Source organism: Chrysoperla carnea, chromosome 1, assembly GCF_905475395.1.
Source record: "Chrysoperla carnea chromosome 1, inChrCarn1.1, whole genome shotgun sequence".
Classification (NCBI taxonomy): Eukaryota; Metazoa; Arthropoda; class Insecta; order Neuroptera; family Chrysopidae; genus Chrysoperla; species Chrysoperla carnea.
This window is the reverse complement of record NC_058337.1, coordinates 76,553,931-76,580,506: the sequence shown is the minus strand read 5'-3', so window position 1 is coordinate 76,580,506 and position 26,576 is coordinate 76,553,931. Positions and strand designations below refer to the sequence as shown.

General features: G+C 27.7%; 1 protein-coding gene across 1 annotated transcript in view; it reads left to right on the top strand.

The window, feature by feature from the left end:
- Window positions 1-12,578: 12,578 nt before the first annotated feature.
- LOC123291128 (phosphatidylinositol 3-kinase 3) overlaps window positions 12,579-26,576 on the top strand; it is a 123,609-nt gene continuing 109,611 nt past the window's right edge. The window contains exon 1 of the mRNA XM_044871593.1: window positions 12,579-12,787. Coding sequence (XP_044727528.1) covers window positions 12,620-12,787 — 168 coding nt within the window. The 5' untranslated portion in view covers window positions 12,579-12,619. The remainder of the gene's footprint in view (window positions 12,788-26,576) is intronic.

Sequence of the window (26,576 nt, the reverse complement as noted above, 5' to 3'; positions counted from 1 at the left end):
TGAATCATATAGATTATTCTTTTTAATTGGATATTTCTATTTCAAAAAATTAAAAAAATATAGAGTGTGTGATAAAAAACTATCTAAAATATTTAGACAATCCTGTAGTTTATAATAATATTATAAAAATATAAGGTTGCCGATGATATTATAACCAAATTTTAATTTAATTATGAGTTCATCGAAGAGCCATCCTTTGATGAACAGAAACGACTATGGTATAAGTATTGATGATTGAAGAGCGATATATATTATCAAATTTATAAGCAGCACTTGCACACAATATATTATATATTTTTGTAGTTGCGTAGTAATGTAAAGCTAACAATAACTCATTACATAACTACAAAGCATGTATATGGTTTATATGTATATATCGTGCAATAAACCAAAACTTTTTTACAATACTGTAGGTTTTCAATCACCCTAACCAAGTTTGAGTTTTTTATTTTTTAAGTTTTAATTTTAAGTTTAATTTAATGGCTAAGATTACAAACCCAGAATATGCAGATATCCATTTTATTTACGAATATTGTGAAGGAAATGCAAGAAAGTCAGTGCGGGAATATCAGCGGTTTTTCTAAAGCTTATGCACAACGTACTGAACAGAGACCTTTCCGTAGAAAAAGCTACTCTTAACAAGATCAAAAATAGTCTCTCTGCTAGTGTACGAAGAAAAAATTTTAATTAATAAAACATTAAACTACTTGACTCAACAATGTCTTTATCGGTTCAATTTAATAATGCATGCCTTGTTATCAAATAATGTGTTATTTTTACCTATAATGTACGACGCAACATATTCTCGTAGTATATATTGTATATCAAGTATGTATTACTATAGATATCTCTCTTCAACTACCAATACTCTATCTATAGTCGTTTATGTTGTTGAATATGATTTCGATAATTATTTTTCTTAAGAATTAAGAATTATATTTTCTCTATTTTAATATTTTTGTTACGGACTTGTGTGAATTCTAATAATAATGAAAATATACCCTTTAGTCTTTTTAATAACGGAATTAATAAAACAAATAGATGGTATAATCGTGATTGGTATTATACGATTGCAAATCATTTTGAAAATGTCATTTATCTAAAAAAAAAATTAAAACGTTTCTCTAAATGTTTTATTTTTTAATTGCTATTGTTTTTTTTTATATTTTATTTGGCTATATATGGCGATGCTTATCTAAATGATATCAAGATTATTTATGTCAGATATTTTTGATAAATTTTTGTGTATTAATTCTAATAGTCTTATAACTGTCAAGTTTAATGTTTTTATTAATTTAGATTAATTGTATTTTGTGAATTTTTTCTCACATTTAAATTGTATTCGGTAAATGATAATAATGATAGTTATTATACAAAAGTATGGAAGATATTAGGAAATAAAGTAGAAATAGAAATTTTGTAGTAAGATTTTGCATGTTCAATTTACTGGTGTAGAATAAATTATTGAATGATTTTTAGGTTTGTTTTCTAAATTAATCAAATATAAAATTATTGCGCTCTACAAGAGCTGCGAAACAGCGGACAGCGTAGTCTTAGTAATAGGCTACCGTTGGATAGATACCCTTGGGGTACGGATCCCAAAAAAATGAACAATTTTAATAAAAAATTACTCGTGTGCCCTTTAATTACTATTATAGACGGTTTTAACCCACTTCATAAAATTCGAAAAAGTATCATGTGTGTTAAGTGAAAAATAGTTTTTCCCACGTCTACGTTTGTAGAGTAACCCATACTAAAAGTTCTAGTCATGGTTAATCTGTTTTTTTTTTTTTTACTATCCAAAAACTAAATTAAATTAAAGAACCGACAATAAACAAGTACTTACATGTAAATAAAATCGATCAAGTGTGATAGATTATGGTTAAGGGTTCCGAATGTATTGATATATTTATTTCAATGCTCATTTCAAGGGAATATATGTACATTTAAAGCACAAATCATCTCTAGTCATCACACTCGTTTCAATCTGTATAAACCGACATAATAAACAAACTGTTAATTTCTTGTATGTTTTAAGAAATTTTAATTTGAATTAACATAATTATATCATTTGCTAAAATATATCTGTCTAAGCTTAGTGGCAAGCTTTTTAAATTGGTGAGAGAATTTAAATAATTTAGAACACTGTAATAATTCCAGAGTTTGGTATCTTGAGCAACAATTGTTGCAACTTAAGGCCATGCATTACCATACAATACCTTCTTTCCGACCTCACAAGTAAACAGTAATGTTTACGATAAAATATTTCTAAAATATAACAAAAGTTTTTATTTTTTTATAAGAAAAATTTTTATATTTAAATTTTTGTTATACCTGTAACGATTTACAAGATGCAATTGAGCTATGTGCTCATTTACGAACTAGACCTTAGTTTTTACGTCCAAAGCACGCCATTCATATTTCAGCTTGGTTTCTCTTTTCTTTTTTGAGTTATCGTGTTGACAGACAATCGGAAATGACTCTTTAGGTGATTTTATGAACTCCTATTCCAAAATTTTGTTCCTAGCACACATATTTCTAAGCGTTACAAACTTGGGACTAAACACAATATACCTTGATATATTTCATATATCCATGGTATAAAAAAAGATAAAATTAAAATATTTTTATGTTACTCAGATCCACGAACATTTTGGTAGCCCATTTGACGAAAGAAAGAACTTCGTGATGCTACTGTCAAGGGGGTGTCCATAATCGAAATTGTGACTGTTTTCATATCTGAAGTTTATAGTTTGTTTATTGATACAAAATCCTAAAAATAAATTTTAAAGGAGAGAAATTTGTATAAAAAAAAAAAAAAAATAAATAAATGATTGTTTAATGAGTGTACTTTAAAATGAAAGTAAGTTCATTAATTATTATTAAACGCATAAAAATATTCTAGTTTATTGGTAATTCAATCATCCTGTCAAGTTTAATCATATTTTGTTTGATATTAAATTCTCTTGTCTTTATACACATTCAACATATTATACGGCATGGCATACATACGAGTATGTAGTACCAATACTTACAGGTTGATTTTTATAAAATTTGTTCAGCTTATTTTCAAAAACCATTTGGGATATTAAAAAACGGTAGAATTCTGGTCTTATTATTTTTGGGATAAAAAATTGTTTCTGGTTTTATTTACCGAGGGCGCTTTTCGAATCAGACGAACTTTGTATTTGGCCTTAAAAAATAATTTTTTTTTTCACGTTAATTTTGGGTACCTGATTTTACGTTTTTTTTTTTTTAATCTGTGGGAGTAGTGCACGGAAAAAATTTTGTGAGCAATAATTACTTGTTTTCCGTTAAAAGAATCTATATAAAAAAATTCCTATTTTTAAGGACCCAAAAACTGAAGTCTACAAAAAGTTTGCCAGTAGTTGCTATTTTGGCGTCAGAGAACCAGAATCTGCTACAAAAAGAATGTGGCCACATTTAAGAAAATCGAAGGTGACCACTATTTTTTAACTTAGAAAAATATAAGCAGGCACATTATTCTCATTCCTCCAAACATAAGAATACGCTTATTTTAATGTTTTTTTATATTCAAATCCGTTTTTGAAAGAAGTAGCTGGAAACATTTAAAAAAATCATTCTGTACACATGTGCACTATTCTATATTTTTACTGAAATAAAATATATGTAAAAAAAATTAAGTAAGACCGCCACACAACCTCTATATTTTAATTTGGATCTTTTTCAAGTACCTAAATTTTTAAAGATAAGCGTCACAAGGTCAATATTATTGATTTGAGACATAAGGGAAAAAAAAGAACGGGATGTTGGGTAAATACGTATCATTTTTCAGACTTATTTGTAAAATGTTAGAAATTTGTCCATAAGTAACCCTTCGGTAGTCTACCTAGATATTTGACTCTCAATTATCCATGTTAGACTTATTTAAATATTCAGATAATTGACTCTCAGAAATTCCACAAAGCGCCATGTCTGACCTCCGATTTTAAAAAATTTTACACTTTAAAGTGTTGAATGTCAGACATACCCCTTTGTTGAATATCGAGTGGAAGTTTAGAGTATTTTCAAAAAGATTAACTTTCTCAAAATAAGAAAAAAAAGCAAATTTTCATGAACTTCAAGCTGACGGGGCGGGGCAATTAAAAATTTTCCTGAATATTGTTGGTGTATATATATATTTTATATATATTTTGCCTTTGTAGGTGTATATAACTATAAATTTGGAAACAAACTAAAATGTTATTTTTCTTTAAGATTACGCTTCTAGACTTTATTTTGGTGCTTCTTTTAATATCGATTTTAAATTTTGAACCAAATTATCTGTGTATTTTATGGTACCTCTTCATATGCTTCGCATATATAGAGGTAAAAATAAAGAAGTAATTGAATCAACCAATTTTAAAAAAATGATTTGAAGAAAGATGTACTTATGGTTGGGCTATGTCGATGATGGTTTCTAATTACAATTATTATTATTTTTAAATTAATTGGATTATTATTTTTCTTGGTTAGCTTATATTTTTGATATGTTCACGTCAAAAAATAAGTTTAATTTTTTTTTTTTCAATTTCATCATCTCTACTGGGAATTATTTACTTAATGTTTTTTACTCTCATTAGTTAAATTTTATTTTCATTAGTGTCTTTCAAATTGATTTTGAAGATTTTCACTTTCTTTGTGAAATGTTCTCAATTGATATGAGAAAGTGATTGATCTATTGAAATTTTGTAAATATTATCAATAAAATTAAAAATGCTACGAATTTAAAGTTTGAGGTGGAATATTTAAAATTATCATGGTAATTCTATTTCAAAATGAATTTGAACATATAATATTTTTTGATTCAATATCTGTATTAATCAAAACACATGTGCATCTAATCAAAAAAGATTTAATTGATAAAAGACAATGATTGATTTCCAATTAATTTCTGAAATTTTTAATGAATGACTAAATCATAATTTTATTTTCTTCATGCCTATAAATTACCTACACTTTAGTTTTTTAATGAGGAAATAAATACGAGTTTTCACAATACTTAAAACAGTCACATTTTTGACCTTCAAATACATGTTTCAGCCACACTTAAGAATCTTTTCTTTAATATATTTTGGTAGGATACGATTTCCAAATTACAAGTACTGTAAAGCATGCAGTTAATTAATAACTTTAATATCATATAATAACAAACTGCGATGATAGTGGAATTATTTGTTATTAACTATCCAAAACGATTTTACAATAATCAAATTTGTATACTTTCCACTTAACCTTTCCGATCGGTCATCAATAATATTATAATCCCAATCTCTTATAATAACAAGCACAAAAATGAATTTTTTTCAACACTCTAGAGAACTAGATGCCATTTGTCGGATAAAATGGTTATTTACCAATTGTTTATTCCACGATTTTTCATTTCAAATAAAAATAGATGTCCCCTATGTTTATCCGTCACTTTAAACACCCATATACATTCCCATTCAGATCTTTTCTCTCCTTAATAAACGTTTTCAAGTCCACTCTCCGTATGAACGCCTAGAGGATATCATACGCTGGCGGACACGTCATGTATTATACACTTCTTGCCGAATCTATTGAGGACGTTCTACTCGCAACGTTCAAATAAAAAAGTTCCTTTCCAAAATACCGAAATACAAATAATGTAACAGAATAAGCACATTCAAATTATTAGAAGTTCCTATTTTTAAATTTCAAATATCTCTATAAAATTTATTTTCTATCACCCTATAACGGCATTAAAACGCATATTTTAAATTTACTAGTAATGGTTTTAAGTATCGGAAACACTTCAAAACGTGAAAATATTATAAAAATTTGTAGTGCGCTTTCAAAATGAAAAAAATATCAGAGAGCTAATAATAAACTGCTCCAAATAAAAATTTAACTGAAACATATGAATTAAATTTCAATATAATTTAGCTCACATACCAAAGTATAAAATGGCATAACAATAATAATATTCGAAGGTTAAAACTTAAGTGAATTCTTATTCTTTTATTTTTATAATATTTATTATTGATCTGAGAAAAAAGTATTGTACCTACTCACTGTGTGTCTCATGTAAAACAATCTAGATATGTACGTTTCGATTTCATTTCGTAGCTATATTTGTATAGAGGGTAAGTAATGAAACATCATTTTTAAATCGATTGTTGTAAAATCGATTATTTTATTGGTTATAAGTGAAATTCAAAAAATTACACCTGTTTGTTTTAAAATATAATCCCTTCAGGAACCACAATAAAATATTTACCGAAATTTTATTACTAATTAGCTAGACCGGTTTCGATTGCTTTGGAAATAACTTTCATGTAGCATTAAAATATTATTAATCATAAAACACGTAAATATCATAATCAAATCTTAAAAATATATAATTAAATATATATATATACAATATATATAAAGGCCTGTAAAAAATAACCAGTTAATATTAACTGAACCAGAAATTTAAATATCAAAATAAATCGTTTAGTATTATTTTAGTAATAAATACTATTCAAAAAACATATAAGCCCTGCAAATAAATCAATACACCCACAAAAATGCTCATAAAGGAGCATAATTTCAATGAATCCACCCTCCAGCTAAAAGAAATACAATTAAAGTATTTCTTTTACTGTTTCTTCTGATATAGACAAGCTACTCAATGGATTTAAGTACAATATTCAGGACAATATTCGACTTTGAAAGAATTTACTAGCCATCAAAAACTCCGAATGGCCATTCAAACATAGATAATACAAAAGCGAGTTGGATCGAAAAAAGGTTGGATAAAATGACTACAGATAGGACAATGATAAAAAAAAGTGAATACTTCTATCAATACCTTTCGACCATCAAAATGGCTGCAGGTGTAAATCCGAACTTCTTTCAATAGACCGAGGCTTTTAGCCTACATTAAAAAAATATCTTTTAAAAGAGTGAAAGTATGGTGAGATACCCACGAATAGCAGTAACTACGTTCTTTTCGCTGTAATTTAAATTAAAATGCTGTATAATTTTTTTTTTTATATTAACTTTTTCAATATTAAAAATTTATAAAAATTAATAATTTGGATGACTTTCGACCTGATTACCTTCCGCATGAGAAGCAATCAACATTACTACAAGACCACGACTTCATTGATAAAACTATTAATATTTCAAGATTGTAAACCGTGTCGGATTATTTTTTTTTGTTTAGCCGATCGCACGTTAAGGAGCATCCAACAATCTTACTATTTTGAATCTAGTGTTTTAAAATACCGAAAGAGTTAGTGACTTCCAAACAATAATCCAATTTTATCGGAGGTGTATTTTAAAAGGAAGTATCGTTTTCGCGGTTACCCACAATTAAGTCTTTCTTTTAACGGACTTTTGAGAACAACTCGTAGTTTTGTAAATAGTGTTTTGTAAATAGACAAAATCGTTACTGATATAATTCTAGTGCACTCACCATTCTACTTTCTACTGCATTGTACCGCACCGCTTCGTATATTACACCCTGTATAAATATTAATATTAATTTTTATTTTTATTCTATTTTAATTATAATAATTAATGATTTTATTATTATTGATGAAATATATGATAATGGTAATTAATGATTTACGATTTTTAATTTGTGATTAATGATCTTAATTTGTGGTAAAGTTATAATATTTTGTGGGTTGCGTGCTATACATTTAGTTTTTATTATAAAATTAGAGTGAATAGAGTGGAGTTATTCACTCCACCAATTTTAGACTTTTACCCACGCAATGTCAATAAGGTTCTTTTGTTTTATTTATTATTTAAGTGTTAATATTTATGAATCCAGTGTTCGTTAGTATATTTATTTTTTTAAGTGGTCTTACATAAACTGTAATTTTGAACACGATTTTTACATTAATTATTTATTGTTGAAGTATTACCGAATACACAATTTTAAATCGAGCTACTAGGCTTGCTAACACAACCTCAACATTCTTATTTGGAAACATTCATGTGATTCATATTTTGCTCATTGCTAGCTTAAAAAATAGGGACTCTCTCTAAAAGAGGAATACCTGCAAATTAAGAGAACAGGATAGGAAGTACGTTGTTCAACATCCTAAAAATTTTAAGTTGTCGGAAAACAAACAAGCGGGGAAAAAAGATCGCAATGCAGTGTCAATGTTAAATTGCTCCGCGGAATGGTGAAATTGAAACGTATGTTAAATTAAATTTAATACATTTTTTAATAAATTAATTTTTTTAAAAACCTATTTATGTTAATTGTTCAGTGTCAACACAAATTCTGAATTCCTGCAAATAGTTCCAATAAATGTACACTGGCTTTTACCTATAACTTCTTCAAGTCATATCAGTATTAATTTAACACTTAAAAATGATGTTTTTTTAGAGTACAAGCGTTCATTGCACTAAAAAGTATAAAATAATTTTTTTCCTCAAATCATTTATATGATTTGTAATAACTTGAGGCTTTTTTAATTTAGCATCTCAAGCGAATTACATGTACTTTTACAACTAAATGTTTTACTAAATGGTGAATAATTTTTACACATTCTTCCAAATATTAGTTTTTTTGTCAAAACTGTGTCTCCTTTAAAGAAAAAAAATTAAAAAGAATGTCATGTTCCTACGCTTATCTCATATGCTGCGTGTGTTTACAATGTCATTTTTAATTGCAATTATCAAATTTTAACAGCGTGTGCAATAGGCTTTTAATTAGGTATTTTTGTTTGAATCTACAAAGTTTTGAAGATTTTACTTGCGTGACCGAACTATCTCAATCAAAAGTTCTTAAAAAACAACGCAAATAAGAATTTTTGTATGAAACGCGTAACTCATCATTTCAGTAATTAACTCCATAAACTGAGATACTATTTTGTGACAAAATTGAGTGTCCTTGACTGGCACATGTACTCGAATCGTATCAAAAATGATTCATATGACATAATACACACATTTCTATGTCGGAATTATGTACTCATATTTGTAATTTTGATTGTACAATTAATAATTTTACCTGAATATTTATTCCACGCAATATAAACTTTTTAGTGTTAAAAATTTTTATTTGCCTGATATGTGATTCTCATGAGTATACCTAACATATTTTATAAATCGAAATTTTAAATTTAATATTTAAATTACGTGAAAATAAATTATTTATTACATTTTGCTTGAAATAAACACTGCTAACAAATATATTACTATGCAAACCTATCTCGGTAGATAGTCCAAGAGTCAATCATCAATTTCATACATAAAAGTCAAGTAAGGCACTATTAAAATCTAGTAGAAATAAAAATGGTGAGATTACGATGTATTGTCGAACATAGGTATTGTTTGAGGTGAGATGATTAAATGAAATATGATGCTGGCCAAATAACTAACTTGAAAATGTTAACATATTTTGATCTAAGGAAGATCACAAAAATTTGCAAAAATGTGCTGTTATTAAAACATTTTACTTTTAGAAAAAGACGTCGCAAGTTACTCGGATGGAAATATATCCTATCAAATATTTTATTCTCAAAGACATTTTTCAATTATTGATAGATTATAATTATTGATAGGCCATCAATAATTTAAACATCCTGCATCATCATAAATCACTTACAGCACAATATTACGATAAACAAATTTATCATTGGCTCTTGGACTATTTAGTGTAATAATATATTATATAATATTCAATTTTTCAAAAAAAAAATTGCACATTTTTTAATCAAATTCAATAATTAAATTTGTTTGCTACTTTGAACACATGAAAGTTATTAATAAAATATATTTAATTTAATTAATATTAAATCGCAAAAATGTGTATATTTTTCCGTTTTGATTTTAATTTAATATTGATGATAATCTAGTATGAAACGGTACAACTTTATATGAAACAGTACAATTATCTTTGGAATATGATCGAGATAAACAAAATGTCATTCATAATCAACTGTAATTTTTTTAAACTCATTGGTATATTCTGTGTAACCCGTACGCCAAGATGATAATGAAATCATCATATAGTTGCTTATTTTATTAATATACATTTCATTTTATATTTTACTAGAGTGATACCCACCCGCTTCGCTGGGTTTAAAAGTAAAGATTGGTAAAGATTGCTCTCGCTTATCACCTTTCTAAAACACTCGAAATAATGGTAAAGATTGTTTTAAACAGGTAAAATATATAGTTTCTATTTTTGTAAATGTATAATAGTCGTAATTATTCATTGAGTATATCAGAGATGATGGCTGTGAAATATTTTATATTGACTATATTTTACCGAAATCTATAATTTATGGTAATGTCAAATGACTACTTTTACAGAAATCTGTAATTTATAGTAATGCCAAATTAAAACAATTTTTAATATTTTTATTAATATATCTTTATAAATTATATCTCATGTGTTATTCTGAAGTATGAGCTATATTGCTGTACAGTTTCATTAAAAAAAATTCGTTAGTTTTAGCGTGAAAGCGTAACAAACAAACAAACAAACAAACATTCTTACTTTGCATTTATAATATATTTAGATTTTTAATTGTTGCCGTCTCATACTCTTCTATAGGTAATGAATTTTTAACTGATTAAAAATCAGAGAGTCGTAGAAAGCAATATAATATCTGTTTTGTTTATGCTTTGTTATTAAAATTAAACAAAAAATCTAATAATTGGTAGAAATTGAAAAATTATAAAAATGAGCATGCACTGAGTGGCACACTTATTGCATTGCAAAAATATTCGTAGGATATTTTTTTAATATTATTTTGCATGAAAATTAGCGTGCATTTATTGGCATACGTATTGGTTGTAGGTGTAGGTACTCTACACTGGATACCATTAAACTCTACTCTGATAAAAAATATTATACATATTATAAAAAATATTTGCAATTTTTAGTTTTATTTAACGTTTATGTGTGTCATGAAAATGAAACAAACAGTAAAAAAAGAAATATCAGTGAAAACAAAACAAAGCCATCAGTAACCATTTTTTAGAAAAAAAATTCGACGAATTTATTCGTTAGTCTCTTAGTCAGCTGAAATTTGATAGCTGTTTAATATACCTACATTTCTTCGGAAGTAGTAATAACAATTGAAAAAAGAGCAATTGACTGAGATATAGAAAGTGTTTAATATCAGCGCTTGAAATATTTTTAATTAATAAGAAGGGTTTAAAAAACCAACACAATTATGGTGTCACAATTATTTGGATTTGGAGAATATTGACAACAAAATTTTGCACAAATTTTCGCCCTCACGAGTAAAGAGTGATGTTTACAAAAAACTATTTCAAAGTTGTTAATTTTTTTGTATGGAAAATTTTTTACATTTATACTTTTGTTCTATTTTTTACCGTTTACAAAACCCAATTGATCTTTGTTGCTTATTTACGGAACTTAACTCAATTTTTACGCCCTAAGCACGTTACAAAAATTTCAGCTTGATATCCGTTTTGGAATTTTCGTGATCACGGATAGACGGACAGAAGAACAAACAGAAATGGAGTAATTAGATAATTTTAGAAACACCCATGGCAAAATTTTGTTCGTATCATCAACATTTCTAGACTTTACAAACTTGGGACTAAAGTTAGTATACCTTGGTATATATATTAGATATATGTATACAATATATAAAAAGGCTATAAAGTAGAGTCTCGATAATCGGAAACGTCCAGTAATCGGAACACTTTTCGCACGCCCGCACTAAAATATGTAAATATATCTAATATGATTCATTGTTATCTAATATCTATGCTTAGATATAGGATGACGATGATTTTACGTTCAAAACTTGTAAATAATACAGAAAACCATTAATTTAACAATGCAAAAACGATAAACTTCAATATAATGAAGGACGCCTTATACTATATCTAACAAATATATTTAATAATTAGAATTATTAACCAAAAAAAATTGAGAAATTTTGTACACTTAAAAAAAAGATTATCCATTATTACAGCTTACTTAATAAACGATATATATTTATAAAAATGTTACTAACAAATTATTACGAAATAATACTTTTTTTTTATAAATGAAATTTTATTGTTTAAAATAATTAAAATTATTACCAAATAAATTATGTTATTAACTTATTAATAAATTTAAAATAAAACTCACTGAATAAAATATAGGCATAATGAGTTTATGGTCCGGGAGATGGTCGGGTAAAATCTGTGCAAAATTGGTGAGTCGAGATTCTTTTTTAAATTTAGTTCTCCAGCAATACCACCACCTCTTTTCGTTTCCTTATTGAATATTTGCTAATTTCGTTTCGTTGTTGAATTTCAAAACATGAAATTGTTTCGAAAACTCCAAATTTATCTTTTTTTGGACAATTACATCTTACCTCTAAAAAAAAAAAAAAAATTATGGTGGCCTTAAAATTTAAAATATTGAGGAAACCGCGAAGATTGTCCTTTTTATGATTGCATGAAAAGTTATAATTGACGTTAATTATTCTTCAGTTTAATTCTAGTTCTATTTTATAATTTTTATGTTTCTTTTTGTTTCAGATATTTTTCTTATATGAAAAATAGAAAAGAAGAATATTTAAAAAAATATAAACAAAAAAATGATTACTTAAAATTAAATTTTAAGTAAAAATTTTGTGATTCAACGTAAAATATGAGTTGTAATAGTTCAAATTTAATGGGATCAACATCACGTCCATGCCAATTAATATTACAACAATGTTTGGCATTGACATTACGTAAAATTGGCGCTAATGGTCAACCATCAAATATTGAATCTGGTGAATTTTGGATGTACGACAGTGGATATTTATTGTTTCAAGTAAGTATCAAAACATTCATCATAATAAGATTTCTCTAATCAAAAGTAACTTGTGTTTTGTCTTAAAAATTAAAATGACACGCTGATGGAAACTGCACGTAATACAACTGAACATAATAAAATTAATTCAAGTCACATAAAAGACTATTTAGATTACTTAATTTAAGTAAAATGTAGAATTTATACATAATTTTTTTTACTTTGCTTGGAATTGTATGCGTGCACACGAAATAAAAATTAAGTACATTTAATTCTGCTCGTAAATATAATCATAACTCGACTTAAACATCATGATCTGACTTTTGTTGATTGCAATAAGTAAAATCGCAACAAAAAATCGCAATTATTTAATATATTCTACGATAATAAATTTAATTGTTTACACAAAACATAATAAAGTTATGAAATTTGATTTAATAGATTTTTAAAAAATATTCTCACCAAACAACCTCTATATGTTTACTAGACTGCATCCTAAAATCATCATCAGACAGGGGCATATTTAGAATTCGGATGCTCTGGGGTCAAAATTTGGTGGGAGCCTCCAAAATTTTATCGTATATGAGAAATATACTCAATGAAAATAATATGATTACGTACAGCATATGAAAAATTTTATTCTTGCATTATATTTGCACACTGACAATCGTTGACTAATTCTAAAAACTTAATTCTAAATAAAAACTGCAAGTGATTTTTTGTTAGCAAAAGTGTCGAAAATATCATCAAAATTCATAACGCGGAGAATGACGTATTCCAAACTGAGAAGCATGTGATTCGAGAAGCGTTCTTGAGTCATCGACGTTCGCAATCTGTTCTTTACAGTCTTTAGTTTTGAAAATGATCTTTCCCCAACGCAATTGTTGAGTATCATCATCGATAAATAAATACGAAGTATTACTTCTGCATTACAAAAATTGTAGATTGCACATTATTTTGCAAAATTATCCGAAAGAGAATTGGGATCAATTAAAAAAATTCCAATAATTTTTTTATATTATCCGAATTGATGGGGGTCGTCAATTAGTGGTGGATCTGGGACCATGACCCCGCTGGCCCCGTCCTAAATTCAGCCCTGGTTTTTGATATATTGATATTAATGATGTTAGATGTGAAAGTTAATTGGAAGCTTGGGGAGCTAGAGTGCCTTATTTAGAGTCGCTAAAACTTCTAACTTGAATATATATATTGATCAAAATTTCAAATTTTGGTATATATCGTTTGAATATTATTTTAAAATCGTAAGGGTATTAGATCGTGAGCCAAAAAAAGTGTTTTGATAAATGATTAATTCATACTTGAAACTTCGTGAATGGCTTCCTTTTGGCGAATCTACCAAACTTTCTCTCTACGACTTTTTTCGAGTGCGGCGTTTTCACATGAGCACTATAACGGCATATTTAAGGTATTGGTCGGAAAAAGCGTGGCAAGGAATTTGTCAGACACTATGGCCATATGATAACATAAATAAATATTAAACAATTCAGCAAAAGTGAACTTGTGTACCTATATGTATTGAAAAACAAAAATACTTAAGTACGGCATGTTCGAGGTGGTAGACAAGCTCGTTGGTGCAGTATTCTTACCGGAAAAATTAAATATGACATCATGTCTATTTGAAAACGCAGCACTTTCGAAAAAATCGTAAAAAGAAAGTTTGATGGATTCTCCAAGAGAAAGTCACACACGAAGTTTTTAGTATGTATGCATTGAACAAAGCACATTTTCTGTCCCACGGTCTAAATACTGTACAAGTAACCACCTTCGAATCTTTGTCTAGACTTTATAAATCAGGAATACTACACACCAATTTGTATATGGATGTTAAAAAAATAAATAACATTTGCGCACATCTTTTAATTTACTCGAGGGAGCCTCTCTTATAAAATTTCGTGCCGACATTACATTCTTTGCACGTAATTTTTAATATAAATGGATTTATCTTTTTAAATTTTTGTCACATTTTAATGAGAAACGACGGAAATTCTAAATAAATTTTACTAATGATTTCATAATAATTTTATTATAGTCAATGGCCTTGGTTTTTATTAGGACGTATGATTTTATCGTGTGATGAAATTCAGTTTTGTTACGAATTTCATCCAACTGCGTACGTATCGGTGATAAGATTATACTTTTTAATTGTTTTCATTTCAAAACTTTATAAGCTTAATTACGTGTTGGTGATAATGTGACGACAAGGGCAACATATTTCGGAAATTTATTTCATAACTTTCTTCGTATTGACAGAATATTTATTCATTGACTGTTCTTATATTGTATGAAAATTGTTTGTTTTTGAATGCATTTTTTACCGGTTTTTTAGTTTTCACCAATAATTCATCGTCGATCAAAATCTATTAACAGTTGCCAAGGAATTAAACAGAATGGGTACAGACTACAGACCGTTAGTCCGGCGAATAAAAATTAAAAAAATTGAATATTTTTGTCTACCTTTTGGAGGATAGTCCGAGAGGGATAGACGTAATTAACAAAATTTTGTCTGATCATAGCTTGAGAGTTAAAATTTACGATTTTTGTACTTCGTGACTAATTTTGTCTTAAATTTTTTAAATTCATATAGTAAAGTTATAAAGATTTCTTAACAAACTATTCCAAAAATAATTTCGTCAAGTGCGAATTGGTCTCGCACACGAAGGTTCCGTACCATTGCACAAGATGTAACACTAATTTTTGTAAAGTATGAAGTACTACGGGTACAGAACCCTAAATTCGGACTTGCCCGGTTTTTTAATTGTTGTTATAGTAATACACATTCCGTCAAAATTTTAGCTGACAGACAGGCAGACAGACGGGCAGACAGGCAGCAGAGTATTATAAACATCTTACTGTTGGTTATTCTGTGGATTCCGTAACCTTCAAATATGAATATGTTGACTAGAACCTTAGCTATAAGGTTTTACAAGTTCCACAGAGCTTCTAGGATCTTTTCCCATAGTTTATATCACGTAAATAACTCATTCAAGCTCTCTTAAAATAAATCATAAAATCTATATTCTTGGAAAAGCTAGATTTCCTTAGTCTTACATTCATAAATGCTTCTTATGTACCAAGAGAAGAGAGCTTTTAATTTCTCAACCCAAATGACTTATTGAGTTGCCGTGCTACCACTGTTTCTTAGTAAATGTAGAAGAATCTAAAATCCACTTTACACAAAATTTTACAAAGCCATCTCTCAAATATACGAACATTAATACTTAAGCATTAATTTTACTAAAGAGGAGTTAAGTCTTAATCTACATTGATAATTGTTAACGGATAAAAATTCTTATTAGTGTAGAACCTTCGTTCAAAGTAAAATTTTAGAAGTGATTTGATTGAAATGGCAGTTCAATATCCCCTTTATTAGAAGATTAATATTCATAAGACAATAAGCAGAAAGAAGAAAAAATTATTAAAATGCAAGTAAAATTTTCTTTACCTAATTCATTAAATGTAAATAAATTAATAAACAATTGATAATTAAGGATAACCCCAATAAAAATAAAAACAATAATAAATAAATATTCATTAAAATCTTATCAAAATGAAAAAGAAATCGATTGAATTTTTATTATTAAACAGAAAACGTTATAGGTAATATCAAAGAATTTCTACAACAAGTACCCAACTTTAAAATAACAAATATTATGATATTTTTGTTTCACATTCATGTAAAACAAGTTAACCTCTTTCCCATATACGGTGTAAATATTACAAGGTGTTTTATTTATAACCTAATATAAACAAAACACTCTTTAAAACTTATTTTTACCTGCCTACAGGTTAAAGTCATTTAAAAACAAATAACAAACAGTAACAGTGGATTGGAATTGTAAACAAAAATTAATGTTAATTATGTACATGAAATCTTTGGTTTTTTTTTTGTTACTTGATATCAGCGATATTTTTCACACCTTTGAAATTAATTCGTTTTGATTATAAATTTTTTTTTTAAATGATGTAAGGTGTTTGAGGACAACACGAAATATAATTTGAATAACAAAAATTTAAAATTTAAATCAATGAGAAGCGGAATTGGGTTATATTTTATATAATATTTCTCATATTTTGAATAAAATAAAAGTTAAAAATATTATACACTATACTAGTAGGCATAAAGCGGAGTCTTGCGTTTTGACACGAGTATCGGCAAAAAAGTCTAGCCTATCTTAAGAATCAATCGATCGATTTCATTTTTTTATAATGGTTTAAAATAGAATTTTATGCCCTATCAAATAATGGTTTACAAAGTAGGAAGTGATATTTGAAAATTTAAAGTTGGGGTGGGTGGGTTGAAGGCCTGAAACTTAAAATTTTCTCCGTACCATTTTTTAACTTTCCCGTCCGTACCTAAATCGACGTGTCTTCACTCAAACCAATTATCACATCAATTCAAGAGTTATTAATGGTGGATACCATCTTCTATGTAGTCTATATTGGGAATCTTTAGCCAAATTGATGGCCTTTTAAATGATATATAAGAAGGTAGGAGGTGCTATTTGAAATTTCAAAGTTGGAGTGGCTAGAGGCGAAGGGGTTAAACTTAAAATTCTCTAGGTATTATTTTTGAACTTCTCTCTCTCTAAATCGACGTGTTTTCACTCTAAACTTTATTCACATCAGGTCCAGAGTTATAAAGGGTGGATACTTTTGAAATGATCACACTGTATGTGGACGGTCAGTAGAAACGTATTTTATTTCTACCAAAATTTTATGTAATACAAAAAAATTTAGTTTCCACTTTGCAATTAGGAAGAAAGTTCAATGCTTAGTTGTTCAGAATACATTACAATCATGATCGTCGCAAAAAATGCAAATTTTCGACAACATAAAACTTAATGGTAGACCATCTTGTATTTGAATCTATTTCATTATCAAAGTTTTATTTGTGTGGAAGCAAACTATATAAAAATTGTACGATTAAATTATTTAAGTCTGTTATATAACAATCGATTAGGAAAACGCGATCCACAGGTTTAGCAGAGCATATCAAAGTCGTTAAAAACTCAAAAAGAATCAACGGTTTATTTTAGTCTTGATAGCAATCCACCTTATTTATAGTACAATAAATCAAGGTTTGAAACTAACTTTTTTGAAAATACATATAATCTTAAAAGATTTACTTATTCTTCAGCAAAAAAGAAAAGGCAAATGCTTACATTATCCTGAAAAATAGTCATAAAATTGGATAGCTCTTAAATGAGAAATCAATAACTGAGAAACAAGGCTATTAAAATATTAAGATAATAATAGGATCAACAAGATCCTACAATCTTGTATGTATGCTCCCCAAATTGGTGCACCTTTTAGTTTTTATCCACATCGCTAAAATGTTGAATTTTCTGATTCAAATTTCAATTGAATGACTTCGAAATGTTGCATGCTTCCATGTTATTATTAGAATTTCTTATTCTACCCTATTTTAATATATACATTTATTGCAAATATTTATTCGTTATTACAAATATCAGCTATATCCACGGGAACGACTTTTTTTTCTTTCTTAATGAAACAATGGATAATAATCACCTGTATTTTCTCGTACTTATTTAAAATTTCACATTCTTCGACGATATATTTGACTTCAGCTACCTGCACAACCTCTTTGGTAGTCTTATTTTGTGGTTAATTTTTTTTTATGATTTTTATCCTAAATTTTTTTTTTGTTTATTTCATTTCCTGCACTATTTTGTTATCAGCGAAAGTTCAATAAAATCATTTACTTTTAATATTAAATTTACTTTAGTATAAAATGTAGTTAGTTTAAACTTGAACCAAACAATAAAAGCATACAAATTACTTAAGTATTTCCGGTGCGATCAAATTTTATATAAATGTTTATTTTGGAAATACAGTATGTCTAATATTAAGAAATCAATTTAATAAAATTATATTGTGTGCATCGAATTTAATAATAATGTAATAAAAATAACGGAGTTTATCCTCCGTTCCTCAGACATAAAGGTCTATAACAGAGGCCACCCACATCATTATTTTTAATCTTTATTTATTTAAACTACATCAGAATAGGTTCGAATGGCTGTCCTGGGGTGGGACACACTTAGACCATAGGGTTCGTTACATCATAATATATACATTTAAATTTTTATGATATAGGTGGAGTCGGTTACTTTGTTTTTATTCAAGCGAAGGCAGTGTGATCAATTTATCACCTCAATAAATACAATTGATCAGACTGCCGCTGCCTAGATTCGAACCCGCAACCTCCTGTCTAAGTAGTCAATCGGCAAAAGAAGATTACTATTTTGAATGCATATTTTCCATTTTTCAATCCGATACGGGGTCATTGTTATTATTATGGTACATTCTGTCAACTACCTATATCTTAATTTTCATCGATATCGAGAAATTTTCAAGCTTATGGTGAATTTTTTACTGTATTTCCTGTTCTATACCCACGATTTATGGCAAAGTTTTATGTCACAGATTAAAAAAAAAATGTTTATAGTTTATACAGCTTCAATGGATATAATTACAACGAACCCTATAAATAAATTTTTATTAAATATATTATTTGAAATCATAAAACTATTAATAAATTTATGTAATTATTCTATTTAGTACGTGAGAGTTTTAATATCAATGATTTTTTTGCGGCATTTATAGAGCACGAGCTCACTGCATCACAAATGTGCTCCATTATCGCTACGCAACAAGTCGTTTAAAACTCAATTTGTATGTTGTTAAAAATGAGATTATGGCAAAATCAGCCATCATAAGTATATTATAGTTAGAAATTTAGGAATGTTATAGAAAAATGTCAAAAAGTATATTACCAACAACAGAATTGAAAGAAGTATTAGGAAGTTTTCTCCTATGCTTTTATACATCTGGTCAAAATTATCCATTTTACCATTTAACCATACCGTCTAAAATGTCTTCCTAGCGGAAAAAAATATTTTACTACCCACAGACATATTTTTCAACCAGTTTTGGATCGAAGGGAGTGTATATTAAATAGTATTTCTGTAAAAAGTTTGCAAATTTGTTTGTTTTTACCTTTTTCCTCGCCTATAATTAATACAATCATAAAAATTATCATATTTAGTTTTAACAAGTCGAAACACACAATTGAGTTAATTGTTGAAATTAGTAGAGTTAAGTGTTGATTACTCGATCACATTACACATATACCTATACATGTCACACATACATTACTGATATTCCTATATAATGCCTACTATACAAAATGTATCAAACTAAAGTTGTTTTATTTTTTATAAGGAACATTTTTTAAGTTTAAACTTTTGTTCTATCTCTAACGGTTTACAAGACCCAATTGACCTATGTTGCTCATTTACGAACTCGACCTCACTTTTTACGTCCTGACTACGCTATAAAAATTTCGTCTTGATATCTCTTTTTGTTTTTGAGTTATCATGTTGGCAGACAAACGGACAGACGGACAGATAACCGGAAATGGACTAATTAGGTGATTCTATGAACACCAATACCAAAATTTTTTTCGTAGCATCAATATTTTTAAGCGTTACAAACTTGGGACTAAACTTAGTAACCATGCATATTACATATATGCATGGTATAAAAATCAAAATGCACAAATATTTTTTAGTTTAGATGCACAAGCATTTAAAACCAACTTTAACTCGAAAATGGATGTATGTCGATGTAAAAATGGTTGTCATAGCAAACAATAGAACGGCATTCTGCTATATCATTGGTTTCGGCTGGAGAAAATTTCTTGAATGTTACATTTATGAAATTAAAAAAGGCCAAAACTGAATTATTCGGTCTTAATCATTTTATCATAAAAAAGCGTGGATTGCTAAATATCAATTATTGTAAATATTTTATAGACAGATATTGGTAAAAGTAAAGCCATTATAAAATATCTTAAAAAGCACCCCACTTGTTTACGATGAAATGATTTTTTTAATTTAAAGAAATTATTTTCTATCTTTTAATTCAGTTAGTTACAAAAGCGTGTTTTTTAGTTTTTTAAACTACATATTATTTATTTTGTGTATCAAAAAGGTTAAACTATCAAAAACTTAGTATAAATATGGTGGGAGCGCAAAGAAAATGTATATATTTTTAAATATGGAAATCGTTTATCCTGAAAATCCAGATCAGGATAATCAGATAAAATTAAATTATTGTATGTTCATCGGTCTTTGATAAACATGCCAAATTTCGAGTTACCCGACGTTTTGAATGGAGTCAAAACCATGTTCAAAGTTTCCGTTACATACTAACGTACTAACATACCTACAGTATGAAGTTAATAAAAGCGTGTTAAAAAACGTTGAGTTATAGGTCATAACTTAACCAGATTTTTTTGAATCTAGTGTTGGGACTTAGTTTTGTGTATGTAACATCCTGCTCTAGTAGGTAGGTATATCTAAATAACAATAATGTTTACGACGTGTTTGAATTATTATTGAAAATATTGTTTTTATTGAAGTTTTTATTGTATTTATGATTATAAAAGACGCCAAATAAATTGTTATAAAATAATATTAGTTAGAAATTTCAAAGACTAATTAAATATATCATAGATTCTTAAAAATATTGTACAAAGCTTGTGCTAAAGCTGACAAACTGGCCCAACGTCGATTCCATCGGCTTTCTTGGCATTTCCTACATGAATGTGTTCGTACTGTCAGTCCGTGAACTCAAAAGGGAAAAGGAAAAATACCCACTGAAAAAAAAACATGCTGCTTTCACTGTTATTTTATGTACATTGAACATAAAAAGTAAAATTAATATAAAAATATTTATAATACATGGATTTCAGGAATAAATGAACAAAATGAAAGTTCAAACTTTCATGTTCCTAAGTTTTTCCCGAGATAAGATGGTGATCGATTGAAATGACTAAAACTGTTGTTTTTATTGATAATTTATATGAATTTTAAAAGACAAAAGTATGGTATACAAATTTAAGATATTGAAAATCATATAAAATAGTATCTATTGAATGTAAATTGGTAAAATAGATTTCTGTTCCGGTAGAAGTCTTGTAAACTTAAAAAAATCCTACAAAAGAAATCTTTTAAATCTTTTTGAGATGCAACATTTTGATCTTGGATAGTTTCCAAGAAAATCCTTTTAATTATTAAATAAAACTTCACCATGTAAGATCGACGTAAACTGACCAACTTATTTAACAAAACTAAGCAAAAGTCAATCTACCAATTTTGAGGCTACAAAGGCGCATAAGAAACTAAAATATGCAGACTTATGTTAACTACAGCTTTTTTGTATGAAACTTTTTAATTTATTTAAGAAAAACGAATTGTTTTTACTGTTAATTTTCCATTTAGAGTACAAATTTCTTTGCATTGTATTATACAGGGTTATAATAAAATAACTATCTCCAAATTTTCATCTTCTTCACGTAATTTTTCATCTCAAAATGAATATGTGAATATATTTTGTGTATTAAAAGTATTGTAGTGATCGGCATTATATCATAGCTTTAAGTAAAAGTATAGAATTTATTAATCGTATACTATAATAGTTTACATTCGTACATCTAATTCTATGTATACACACTAATGCCATGTGAAATTAAAAAAAAAGTAATAATATAGGTATTGTAATAATAATAAAGTATGTATAAATAAATTGGAATTGGATTCTAATTAAAAAAATGTACGTAATTATTATAATTAAATAAAGGATAAATAAAAACAATGCATATACAATATATACATACATTATTTTAATTTATTTATTGTTTAATTAATAAATAATCATACACATAAAAAATATGTTGAGCATACGATGTCAAATGACCTTCGATTTCTCAAGAAATAGGTTAGTATAGATCTAATGAATTACTGAGGAAAGTGTGTTGTTATTGTATTTTTGAACTTATAACTTATTTATGAACTTATATTGTATTTTTGAACTTATAACAAGAATGTTACATATTTTATGAGAATAAATGCCTATGGAATGAGAAAATTGATATTTCAATATCCAAATTGGAGTTTTATTATTATTTCTGTATTATTAAAAAAGATTGGTGAGAGTCGGTCGCATTATTTAAACAAAATTTTAGCCATGATTTATGATGTCACGTTTTTGTTATGGATCATTATTTCTCCAGGCAAAGGGAAATTATAGAAGTAACTACATACATTGAAATTTATATGACTGACATTTTTAGCATATAATTACTCTCCATATTTTAATCTGACGCCTGCTCTACGTGTGTCCCCTATATCAGGGGCAAATATTTTGCGGAGGAATTAAAGACGTTTAAGGAACTCCTGATATGTTAATCTGACGCGCTTAAGTTACTACACAAATCCCCTCTTAGAATCCCCAATTATTAGAAATATACAATTCGTTGGAAAAAAAATCAACATTATTTTGCGTTTGAAGTTTGCAATAACAGAAGTTTTTAATGAGATTACGGACCTATTTCAGTTTTTGCAGTTAAATTCAAAAACTTTGACTTTTTCACATTGGCTGCTACTATCATTTTGAAAGTTTATTAAATTTGAAACAATTAAAGCTAATTCTCAGCTACATGTGTCTCATAGTTTCTGAGTTATAATGCTTGGAAAATTTTCATTGTTTTCAGAAATGCTAAAATTTTGACTTTTCCTTATGTTAAACCATTAGAGAGAACAAAAGTTTAAACATGTAAAATCTTCCTTATAAAGCAGATTAGGGCAAAACTTTAGTGTACATTTTCTCCAAAAAATAAAAGATAGAGATAAAAATATGTAGATATCTTTAATTAGCGAGCCTTATGAAAAAATTTTGGAAAAACGAAAAAACATTTTCTAGAAAACACTTCGAAAAAGTAGAGCGATGTAACGCTGCAGCTTTTTTGTTATGTTATTTGGATCCCTCATGAGAGTGTGAATCTACGTTTTGTAAGCAAAAAAGGTTGTACTATATAATTAAATAATTATACTATAACTATATAATACGCTCAAAAGTTTAAAAAAATGATTTTTCTTATGCACTTGTAGCCGTCAGGTAAGTAAAATAAATTGCTTTTGTCTCCTAGCTTAGTTAACACCATACGGCATGGCAGTCGGAAAAGTAGATAGTTTATAAGAGCATAGGATACCATTAATTTTTCAATGAGCTATCTGCGTAGTCTTATTCATAGATATTAAACTTTAATATGTGCAGTTATATTTACAGCAGACAACTATAATAAAACATACTTACTTGCACCAATAATGTAAACCAAACATTTCACTTTCAATTGTGTTTTATTTTATAATAAATAATATTGTACGTACTTTACTTTAAAATTATATACTAAGTAAGTAACTAACTTATTAAAGGTATGTTTACTGACACCGGAATACATAAACATGACAGTTGAATGTATCATCTTAGTACACCTAATAGTTATTATTATTACTATTATTAAATGAAAATCTCGTGTGAATTATTTAATTAGAGAAATAAAAATCATTGAAAATGTACTTTCAATCATTGTTACTTTAATGAGTTATGTTTAAAGAAAGTTTACTGCCTTACTGGAAATTATGGAGAGAAATTGTATAGAACAAAGTAGATAACTGTCACAAGACTCTAACGGATAATTGAATCCAACGAACAAGCAGCTCTTCCAGCATGAAATGTTCTCTCTTTAGTCTGTATGTAGAGTGTATCTTCGGTATATGAATGAATGTGTCCTGTTTATGTATTTTACAGGGTGGGTCATTTTAATCTATAATGGCTAATAGTTCGTTTTGTCAAAAATTGTAAAGCCTGGATATCATCTTTTGACACCAGGTTGTGCCTAGTTATATATATAAGTATATATATATATATATATATGCAGGGGGTTTTAGGGGCGAAAATAGATCTAGCTAGGTTTCTTTTTTAGAAAATTTCGTTTTATCCGTGTTTTCAGAAAAAACTGAAACAAACTGCATAATACGACTCTTCCTGACATCTATTGTAATGTGTGTAGTTAACGAAATAAAGTACACTAGCGGTACATTCAAATTGGTATTTGTGTGGAGAAATTTTAAACGGTTCTTATATTAGTGATAAAATTAGTGTCCTTTTAACTCGAGCAAAGCGGTCGGTCATCCAGGTACTACCACTTTAAATGCAAAAGTTAATCCCCATAAAAAAATAACAATTTTTGTTTAAAGCATTTTTTCGAAAAAACGATAGCTTTTGTGGGGAATGCGACTTAAAAATATGTCATTATTGCATTTAATCGAAAGAAAATACGCTTAAAATTTATCTTTATTGTAGGTCAAAGTTATTGACTCAGGTGAATGTCCTATATTACCCTTGACAACTTTTGGATAAAGTATTTCTTCGCAGTTATCGTGTTTTCTTTTGATTAAATGCAATGATGACATATTTTGAAGTCGCATTTCCTCCGAAAGCTAACGATATTCAAAAAATAGTTTAGATGAAAAATGGTAGTTTTTCTATAAGGATCAACTTTCTAATTTAAATTGCTATTCATTTCATCATTTTCCGCTTAGGAACTTAATTGGTTATTAAAGAAACCCGAAGAACTAGGTCCAATTTGATGTCAGAACATGACGTGCCCCAACAAACTCTACAACTTTTGTTTAAGTTATTTTTTGCCTGGTTAACTGGAAAACGAGCTATAAGCCATTATAGATTAAAATAACTCACTCTGTATATATAAAAGAATCTCGAAAGCTTAATCCCGTGTTATAAAATATTTAACGTAGAATATGAATAAGTTAACAATGAGCTTGCCCTTAGAAAAAGGAAGATCGATATCGTATTGACGGATGTACATACGGATAGACGGACGGGCAAACGAAAATGGACTAATTTAGTGATTTTTATGAAGACTTATGTCAAAAATTTGTTCGTATCATCAATATTTCTAGGCGTTACAAATTTGGGACTAAAATTAGTATATCTTGGTATATATTTTATATACACATGGTATAAAAAGAATAAATTGCTTGCAGTGTTTTCCTTGTTTCCGCATCATTTTCACTTCTATAGATACGTTAAAGTAAAAATTAAGAATCCCAAAGTTTTATTAATAATAATTTTCGCATAAAACAGGAATGCATATATTGGCTACGTTCAGCACATTTCTCTCTTCTGGTCCTTATTAACTGTTATGATGACCCTATTTAATTAACAAAAAAACATTTTAAAACATTCATATCTCCTGGGTACAATTGAACTGTTAATTTGACGATATATAACAATTTTTCAAACGTGTTACCTTTTTATTATTATTTTTTTAAAACAATATAATTTCTCTTTTGTGAATCGTGAGCAAAGAGACGTTAATTAATTAATTATACAAAACAGTGATGTAATTTAATATTATAAAAATTAATTAATAATCATAACAATTTGTGTTAATTATTTAAATAAAAAATTATAAAATTTATATACATAAATTTAGTAATTTATGACTATTCGCGTTATGTGAAAAAATTCAAAAAGAATCGTATCGTATATTTGTGAGAATTAGGAGGTACTTAAACAACATAGATGTACGGTAAAACTACCCACTCAAGTTTTTGACATCCAAAATATAGTTTTTATACCATGTATATTAAATATACTAAGGTATACTAAGTTTAGTCTCAAGTTTGTAACGCTTAAAAATATTGATACTGTGAACAAAATTTTGGCATAGGTGTTCAAAAAATCACCTAAGTAGTCCATTTCCGGTTGTCTGTCTGTCTGCTATCTGTCTGTCGCCTGTCTGTCCGCCTGTCATCAAGATTACTCAAAAACGAAAATCGATATCAAGCGTGCTTCGGACGTAAAGAGTGAGGTCAAGTTCGTAAATGAGCAA